Raw genomic sequence first — 10,309 nt, 5'->3', positions numbered from 1 at the left:
CCTTTAACATTTAAAGGAATCTACATGTATGTGTGTGTGCTCAATTATGGGAACGTGTTAGTGAGGACTAGATTAGGACTGTATTTAAAGTTGATTCTGGTTTCCAACTTTGCCCCAGGTGTGTCTGTTAAAACACGGATGGAGAACACTTCTCTTTGTTGATGCAAGGTGCAACCTAGCTACCAAGTTAAGAACACAAACAACAAAACAAAATCACTAGCTAATTTACTTTAAATTTGACAGAACTATAGACCACTAAAACAACAGGCTTAAATGAACTGACAATATCAGTTATACAACTTCCCAAAGATGCACACACACAATCTCAGCTGATTATCCTTCAGACAGCTAGTCTCTTTTTGTTTTCTCTCACTTTTTCTCCGTTTGGCACGCACGCCCGCTCGTGGTGTGAGGCGCATGTCCGTGCTATTCTCCGACGTGACGACCGCTTGTAAAAAACTAAAGTAACAAGCCAATTTTGTAAAATGTAAGGAGTAAAAATTACCGATATTTGTTTTAAATTGTAAGGAGTAAAAGTAAAAAAGTCACTCAGGGCTGGCAGGGAGCATTAATAATGCATCCTTGAATATCTTTAATTTATCTTAACAGAAGGCAGATTTGTAAGGTAGGTAAGCTCATTTTATACAAAACATCAACTGTATTAAGTATTTCTGAAAGAAAATGTAAAACCTCAAATTGCAAATAGCATAGCCCTGGAGCAACTGCATGGTAACCAAAACACTGGTACAGTTCCAAAGAGGAAACAGTTCTTTGTATGTCTAGAAGGCATGTAGATACAGAATTACACCCACTGTCGGATTACCCAGTATGCATCAGCATCTGCATGGTTACAATGTATTGGGGTCTGATCTGCTCATAGGGCTTGTGGCATCATATTGATAAATATAGCCCCTAAGACTAGACTTCAGCACATATACACTCTAAATGGCTGTCTATTCTTCCATTACTCATAAAATAATGTATTCCACAGGAAATGGCAATGGAAAATGAGAAGTCCATTAATTATGTTAATGGTATCTTAAGAAGGACACAAATATGTAAAACATTTTGAGATTTTATTTCTGAAAACAGGAACAAGAAGTAGAAAATAGTATGTTGCGACACTCACACTCACCATCAGTTGCTTCATGGAGGTGTGTTCTTCGTTTTCTCGCGCTGCATTGTGGTCTTTGTGTACAATCTCCACCCGGATGTCATTTTTTGCTGACACAACTCCGTTCAGATCTGCCAGAAACAGATGACACACATATCTCAATAAGTTGGATAAACAGCATTCAAACAATTTTCTCCTCAGTGCAGTTTGGATTTTTACAGCATTTAGCAAAGATCCTTGGGTTTTTTTGTTTTTGAGAGCTACCCCATTTCCCGAAAAACAATACAAAGCATTATTAATCATTTGTTTCCTGCCAACACAAAATTATCTTTGTCCGCATACATTTGCAATCTCACACAGCCTTCCACGGTGGCTCATTCTGTTTGGGACATTGCTGATGATACTGTCATATAACAAAGTCTTACTTTCTGTCTTAATTTTGCTTGCAAGTTCTCTCTGGTGAGCACAGATGGAGACGGGCAGTGAGGGCATAACCAGGTGCGCTTCCTCTGTAGTATACAGACAATAGACATGCTGAAGGAACCAGTAGCAAAAATTGGTTCTTGGATAGAAACAGTGGCTGACTGTCTCTAACCTGAGTCACTTGGTACATGGGTGGGTGGCAGTGAACATAGCGCAGGATGTAAATAGCCACAAAAGTGAATACAGCCAGACTGAGATTGCATGAAATGAGCCCTTATTACAATCTTGCCATCTCTGCACCACAAAAAGATGTCCATCTCAAAAAGTGATTTAATATTGTATTTGGTGTTGTGTCAGAAATGTCTTGAGGCATATAATCTTTTTTATTTGTTTTTATTTTTTGTATGCCCCATTTTTAAGAAACCTCTAGTCAAATTTAGCAGACAACCAACATTTTGCAAGCAGATTTTTCAAAACAATAGCTACTTTGAATAGATGGACATATTTTTTCTAGTGTGCCTGCGTGGCGATACAGTACTTTGGCATGCATGCTTCAGAGGATGTAAGAGGGGAAGAGGAGACATACTTCTCTGGGAGCGGGTGCAACAGAATGCTCCAATGGTGCCCATGAGGACAATGACGGCCACAAACGCTCCCACAGCAATGCCGATGATCACCGCCACTGGAAGAGATTCTGCAGAGAGCAATAAAGAGAATCTACAATAACATACAACTAACATCTTGTACTAATGTACATTACATCCAATATAGGGTACATGACAGAGGGTACAGAACAGTCATAATGTAGAGGCCACTTTTCTCACATGCACCAGTTATCTTCATCGCACAACTGTTGTTGTACGTTTAGTGGCATGTAGTGTAAGTGTGTTGTATGTTTAATGTTTGATAACTTCTGGTGTCATGGTTGTATTTTAATGTAGCCAAATTAAGCCAAAGATACATTTGGTGGATAAAAAAGTCTAATTTAAACTAATCCTCTTCTTTGCCTCTTTTCCGTCTCCGCAACAGGCAGTAATGAAGGGAAGATATGCTATATTTCATCCCTCTAAGTGACTTTGACATTTTCCCTGAGGCACATGGCGAAACAAAATAAAATGTAATAGGCACAGTGCCACAGTAAAATAATTCAATTCTGTCCTGAAATTTAAAAGAAAACTAAGTACTAAACCTTTGGTTATCAGTATGGGTAAACATTTCCCTACTAATATTGTCTCATTATCCTACCGTCTTATAACTTTGGATTTACACAAATTTTGGCTACTAGAAGCCTTTAACCAAGGACTTTTATTTTCATTGAGTAGAGTGCAAGACTGTGTGCATTAGTTTAAACATAATCATGTTTGTGTGTTTCGGCAAGGATGTTATGGTGCATTTGTGACAAGGAAAAGATTAAACCTACCTATCTATGTGCTGCTCTAACATCAAAGGTTCTCATTAAAGCACACTTTAATGACCTGAGTTACCAGCTTACGTTTATGACCTTCTTGCATTTTAAACAAATGCAAAACAACCAAGTGCTCTTCCTACACCATTAAAGCCTATGTATTGCTTTCATTGATCAATGTCACTTTCATATAAGCAGTTTATATTTAATAATTTGCGATAAGTGGATAGAAAACAGAGCTTTTCCTATGGCGGAAGGGGAAAAGGATAGCAGATAGAATGTATTAATTTGTCAAGTAATAGAAATGAAGAATGTTTTAAGTCTCTCTTTTACATAAAGAAAGCAGGAAGTGCAGTGCATTTTATATTTAGTGTGCAGTGTATGCTAAGGGTCACCAGTTAAAATTACTAGGGAGTGGACTTGTTAACCCAGAAAACTCATTTGTCAGTTTATCATCATATTTACTGTACATCAAACGTTTCAGAATGTAGGCCATGCAATGCAACTTTGTATTACCAGTTGGCAGTTCCAAGTTGGTAAAAGTTCAATTTTGAAGAACTTTATTCTGATAGAATAAAAAATAAAAATAAAATCTCAAATGGTGTTTATGTAGCCTACATTTAGCTGCTGTATCAAAGTTAAAATGTACCATATCATTTACTAAAAGCTGTGTTTTAGATTGGACACAACTAAAATGTGTTGTTTGTATTTGTTATTGTGCATCAACACTATTCTTAGATGGCCAATTTGTCGTGAAATCCCGCCTCATGCGCACTTACACAAAATCCCATTCACACACAAACACAATACCCCAATCGCACATATTAAAATGTACAGTCACAAGCTCACAGACTTTTGTCCCCATCTACAATCAATCACTATCTAGAAAACCAAAGTCACGTGATTTGAAGAAGAGGAAGGTGGAACCTGTCGAACCTTTGCTCCCACCTTGTTCCTTAAGGCGTATGATCTCGGTGTCCGAGCCAAAGCTGTTCCACGCGGTGCAGTTATAAATGGTCTGGAAGTCAGCTGGGACAATGTTACTCATGGTCAGTGTGGAGATTACTCCTTCTTCTGTGGTGACGGTCTCCACGGTGTAGCGGCCGGACGTTCCAGACTCCAGCACCGTTTCCTTCCATGACCAGGCCTGAGAAAAGACCGAGGGTATAAAGAGCATGGATATGTTAGGTGATATGTGTTGTGTGACGTTTATGACCATTAGTGGCGCTGTAGTGAATTGTTTTGACGTGTATGTCTCTGTTTTGTTTGTATCTTGTGTTTAACATACACGGATAAATATGCAAATGCAAAAACATTGGTGACCTGCAAACCTTTCGTACAGCGCCATTATGAGGGTGATATTTATGGTTTTGAGTGAAATATTTAAACAATTTGGTACAGAAATTTATGTCCTCCTAAGGATGTAATTTAATCATTTGTTGAGTCCATACCTTTTCATCTAGCGCTCCAATTTTGTTTAGTTAATGACCAAACAAATGATGTGCTAATAAGCAAACAACCTATACTGTATGTTTCCAATAAAACCTTCTTTGGTAAAGTTCTCTAGATGATTTTGAAAAGCTACAGCCAGGAAGCTTGTTCATTTGTAAAACAATGTTGTAAAACAAGATATCTGAATCGTATCAGTGGCCAGAAGAACAGAAAGCTGTTTGACTCTGACAACAACTACCATATATTATGGCAAGGATGGAACAGGTGACTTGTAGTAATGTTAAAGTTGACCAAGCCAACACATGTACTGTATGTGCTTTATACAACCACTGTTTATCAGTGAATCCTCCTGTCAGTGGGTGGATGGCTTCATTGGAAGGAGTTTATTGTAATCATTATTTGATTTCTAGGTGAAATCACATAATCATTAAAGAACATATTCTGTAGGTCATATAGCTATGTTCTTTGATAATTCTTGACCTATGGCAGGCAGAATTATTGTTCCTACAGTACACATATCCATGGAAACACACAATGGCCATGAATAGATGAACGTAATGCTCTACCATAATAAAGGGACAGTTATGTTTTTATTCTGGTAGAAGGTGGTATGAGTCAATGCACAGACATCATTTTGATTGATGATTTTATTTCAGTGGTTCAGAGGAAAGTATCAAAGAGAAATTAATCAATGCATATGCACTAAATAAGCCACTGTTTTTGGTTAAAAATGTAGAGGTTAAAAAATGTTTTTTCTACAAGCTATTTGCTGCTGTTCATCTCTGTTTCACAAGTTTCTAGCTCCCTGAGATCTCTCTGGCATCTGTAGGCTGAGCTTATGTTTAATGGATAATTGCAAATTGTTTGTACTGTAGGCAAAGCTCTTCTCACCGCAGTGTTTAAATTACTGTGCTTTTTGGATTTGGCTGCTGGGAAACTGCAAGCAACCATTTGTAGAGCATTAATTGCTTAAACTAGAGGAATATAATAAGGTAGGGTGGGGAATACTGTATATTATTTTGAATACAGTAAATAATTATGATGGCAAAAAGGACTAGCTTAAAATTGTTTTTTAATTAAAAAAACAGTACACCTTATTAACAATAACACAACTTTTAATTTATTTTTAATTAAAATAAATTCTTAAGAAATGTCTCTAACTGTAAACTGTGATTGTACATTGGGATATGCACATGGTGGTATTTGGGATTTGTCTGCCAAATAAGTCAAATAAGTCTTATTCGTTAGAGTAACACAATACACTAAGCTTAACTGTGAGAAATGTTACCTTACATTCAAATTTATTTCACATCATTTAACATGTGACGTCTCTTTGACAGACAGAAACTCACACAGAATATCTTGAAGAGCTGTGTTTTGAAATAATAGCAAAACAAAATGTCAAATGCCGAGGGGTCTTGCGATTTTTGCAGGGCATGATAGGTGAGGAGGTGATGGGTCTGACACATGATGGAAAAATGTGAAGTGGTGTGATGTAGAAAAAAAAAGATATTTGCATACACTGGATTTATTTATGCAGTGCTATGATAATGTAATATATGCCATTTAGTGTCTGCCTTTGTTCAGACTGCATTTGTTTTGGGTGTCTTTGGTGAGAATTACATGGTTCGTTTTGGCAGATTTTTTAACTAACAAACAAGGAAATTCATCATACTTACTGTATAAAGAGTGAGAAACATAAATTGGTACTCAGAGGAAAAACAACGCATTCAACTTAAAACTTGCAATAATGGACAGATGGCTAAACAGAGTTGTGAAATGCAGTGTTACAATTTTGCCATACAATATGTATAAAGTAGCGAGCTTTCCTTCCTCCTTATTCTTATAATCTTGTGTGGAATTCCCCATTATCACATTAGAGGATGGTAAATGTTAAACGACTGAAAAGTGCTCAGTGACAGTTTTTTTATATTTGGTATACATGGAATTGACTTAACATAACAACATCTTAAGTTTCACATTTCATATCTATGAAAGGAGTCTCTTTCTGTCTGTATGTCTGTCTGTCCCACAACCGTTCATCCAATCGACTTCACACTTGGCAGGTGTATTGCTGAGGACCCAAGGAAGTGAAGTGTTCAGTGTGAGCTCTTAAGATATACGAGACAAATGAATTAGCAGCGGGTTATGTAAACACTGTGTAGTATATGGAGGGGACCACAGTAAATTGTTACACTGCCAAACAGCATGCTGGGTATTGCTGGCTCTCTGTCACTCACTACAGTTAATTCAAGATCAGACGAATAAGGAGAGACCAGAGACATTTCAAGCATCCACAATGTAACTTTCGGAATTAATGCTTATGTTCTTAGAAATAGCCCGGTCCCAAATAGCTATAGCTGTTAGCAAATGATGCGTATACTCTAACAAGTGTATTGCTCAGTACCCAAGGAAGCACAGTGTTGTGTGTGAAGTTGTTTGGATGAGTGGTTCTTGAGAAAGCTGCAAGCAGCAATACCGTAGGCCAAGCAATTGACCCGTTCCCAACAGGCACGTTTTCAACAGACACAGCAATAGTGAAGCAAAAGAAAAGTAGACTGGACTGTTTCTTAAATAAACAGTTTTAAAACAGTGATAAACATTAAAGTCACAGCAACCTTGCCTCCATAGGCACCCCTCTTAAATAAACCAGACATTAATTATGTTGCTTGTTAATATAATAAAAACACACATTAGATGGCAAAGTATGGCAAATAACCACATGCATTTTCAAACACCCCAACACAGAACTTCCTAATAAGCGCAACGTGAGCTCAGAGAGTAGGCTGTTTATATAAAGTCCATAAATCTTACTGGGATCAGTGCTGACAGAGTATAACTGTGCATCTGATGAGAAATTGGGGGTTTAAACTATATTTTCATGCCCACCGTTTCATGTGAACACAAATGATGAAGCTAATGTTATAAAATTCTTCAATTTATCTAAACTCATGTGTGCTGCCCATGTGTAATTAGCAGATCAATAGTGCATTCAGGCATTATATTAATAGTTCAGTTAGCCATTTTATTTCAGACCAATATTTTTTTTTTTATTTAACCTTTATTTAACCAGGAAGTCCCTTGAGATTGAAATCTCTTTTTCGAGGGAGACCTGGCCAAGACGGCACACCAGTTACAATTTAAACAAATACAGCACAGACAAAATCTCACATAGAGGAAAGGACAGGTCACATAGGGCAGTTACATTTTTGAATAATATGACATTTTAACATGGCCTTAAACTCATTCAATGGGACTAGATTATTTAAATGGATCAAGTTTTGCAAATTATTCCAAGAATATATGAAAGAGTGGTCATTATTCTATCTAATTTGCATCATTCAGGTACCATGAGATTCATAAAATATTTATTTATGATTATAGTTATTAAAAGGCGTTAAAGTTGGATCTGGCAGGTAGGTGACCGACAATGGACACTTCACCTGTTCACCTGACTTTACCAGATAGTATGAGACTGTCCTGCTATCATAACAGTCATGAACCGATGTACTATTTATGACAATTTATATATTATAGGTTTTTAGATTTTATTTATTATTTTATTCTAGCTAAAGTAGTTATTTATTTATTGTCTGTGCTGCTGAATCACATTTTGTTCCTTCATGTTTTTAACATGCTTTAATGACAATAAACAAGACTAAAAATAATCTGAATCTGAACTAACCACAGACACTTGCCTTGTTCATGGAGTGCGGTGCGCTGCTGAGAATTAATAGGGGACACACTGGAATGGATAGTTGGGGTTATTTTTTACACTGATTTATGAAACTACCAATTAGATTAGTTTACTTATTAATGCAAGGTGCCTTTTTCTTTGCAATAAAACCAGGCCGTTGATTCAAGGATGAGATAAGAAAAAAAACGAAATAATCCAATGTACTTACAATGCGGTCTGGAGGAGGTGTACTTCGAATGAAGCATTTGATTTGTCCTTTTTCACCATGTAAAGCTTGCTGAGTCTGTGTGCTGGAGATGGTAGGTGGACCTGAAAAAGAGCAACCATAAAAAAAATGTTTGACGATGAGTTGCAGAAATTAAAACATGAATAATTAAATACATTTTCAGTTTCATTTGACATATTATGGGGTCATATGACATTTCTGCTCAATTGAGGTTTTGTGGCACATTATATCCTAATTGCTCCCCTGTTCCAAGCAGTAACACCTAAAGTGTTCAGTAATTTGGGAATCCTAGGGAAGATTGTATTGCAGCTCGATATAAACATGCCTTATCCCTCTGTACAATCTACCCAAGGACACGGCAGGACAGAACGAAGGACATGAGTGAGGTCTCAGACCTCATTCTGGATCACGAAATTGTTGATTCATTGCTGGCTAGATTTCTCCCATGGAGATAAACGTCACTGGAGAGTGCTACAGCAGTTCTTTGGAACATAATCAGCACTACACAGATGGAAAGAAAAAAATCCCATTGTGGGGAGATAACACACTTGTCGCAGTGTATCACCTCAATCAATTTGCTTGCAGCAGATTTGATGGTGAACCAAAAGGTTGGCAAAAACACATTTAAACATTAAGCCTTAGTTCTCTATAAATACACAATCAAAACATTTTAAAAGAGAAAATCCATCAAGCAACTGTATGACAAAATACAGTGTGTTTTATTTTGAATTGTAATTTATGGCTGTACTGAATTCTTCAAAGCATTATTAATAATAATTCATTACATTTATATAGCGCTTTATCATAGGCACTCAAAGCGTTTATTCATAATGTCAGGCCGGGATTGGCTAAACAGGAGCACCGGGGGAATTTTTGATGGTCCGTTTTTCAGCCAGCATCCAGTTATGGTACTGGGTTAAAAACATATAGTTGAAATATATCACTGATACTGTCCTTAGGCTCCCTGCACTTGCGGAACATTTTTTTTTAATCTTGCAGTCCACTTGCAGTGTGCAGTTATTTTGATGTGCAGTGTTTTGACACCCTGCTCAAAAAACAACCAAACCGTCACCTCGTACACTTTAGTCAGTGGTGCTTGTTAAGATGCAATCACGCCATGCGAGCAAAAAAAATGGATAATAGAAAGTGCTGAAAAGGCGAGAATATCTAGAAAGTGACATGGCCACTGAACACTTAGCAACTTTTTCATTAAAATCAGCTAGAGTGAACGCCAAATTAAGACGATGAGACAGGTAAGCTAAGCTAGTTACGAGCAGGCAGTGCAAAACATAACACAACGTTGCCTGCAAACCAGCGTTCATGTTTATGAATCAAACTTTTTCTTATAGCTCCTCAGCAGAAGTCCCTAGTCCAATGAAGAGCCATGCAGCAGCCCTGAGCCCATAACTCCGGAGTGGGCAGGTATGATTGCTCATTGAGTGAAAATTAAAAGAACTAGAATTAATATGAATGAAGAGTATGGTGTAGACCACCTCTATATGAAAAGCACCCAGGGATAAATACAGTATACTGCAAGCTGATGCACCAGTGTGTAAACCAGCAAACATGATCAGATTAGTTTACTTTAGATGTCCCAATGTCAGTGACCCATGATGCCTTTTATCATCAAAAGCAGTAGGCTAAATATACAAAGCTCACGACTTAAAAATAATGTGAAATATAAAAAAATAAAAATTGAATTGTTTTATTTCATTTCGAGGTTTGGATATCTCATTGATAGATTCTGATATTGTTGAAAATAGTATTGTGTTGAAGATGTTATAAATTATTAAAATAAATCTATATTGTGAAGCAACACCTAGGCCACTGTATTTGCACTGAATTGGAAATTATATTTTACAAAAATACACTGAATTACAAGGCTGTAGAATACAGCGCATTATTACGAACTCATATACTTTGGTTTTAATTACATTATCTCATAAAATGAATGAATATATATATATATATATATATATATATATATATATA

General features: G+C 36.7%; 1 protein-coding gene across 12 annotated transcripts in view; it reads right to left on the bottom strand.

Annotated features, from left to right (window-relative positions):
- kirrel3b (kirre like nephrin family adhesion molecule 3b) overlaps positions 1-10,309 on the bottom strand; it is a 164,527-nt gene that overhangs the window by 6,761 nt on the left and 147,457 nt on the right. For 2 of the 12 annotated variants that reach the window (XM_032509643.1, XM_032509645.1), the window contains exons 10-14: positions 8,300-8,400; positions 3,879-4,089; positions 2,124-2,231; positions 1,540-1,623; positions 1,130-1,245 (exon numbers count right to left, since the gene is read on the bottom strand). In XM_032509643.1, coding sequence (XP_032365534.1) covers positions 1,130-1,245; positions 1,540-1,623; positions 2,124-2,231; positions 3,879-4,089; positions 8,300-8,400 — 620 coding nt within the window. The remainder of the gene's footprint in view (positions 1-1,129; positions 1,246-1,539; positions 1,624-2,123; positions 2,232-3,878; positions 4,090-8,299; positions 8,401-10,309) is intronic. The other 10 variants (XM_032509644.1, XM_032509657.1, XM_032509646.1 and 7 more) reach the window with 7 other exon arrangements.

The sequence above is a fragment of the Etheostoma spectabile genome, chromosome 3 (assembly GCF_008692095.1).
Source record: "Etheostoma spectabile isolate EspeVRDwgs_2016 chromosome 3, UIUC_Espe_1.0, whole genome shotgun sequence".
Taxonomy (NCBI): Eukaryota; Metazoa; Chordata; class Actinopteri; order Perciformes; family Percidae; genus Etheostoma; species Etheostoma spectabile.
Note: the sequence above shows the minus strand (reverse complement) of the source record. Positions and strands in the feature narration are given on the sequence as shown.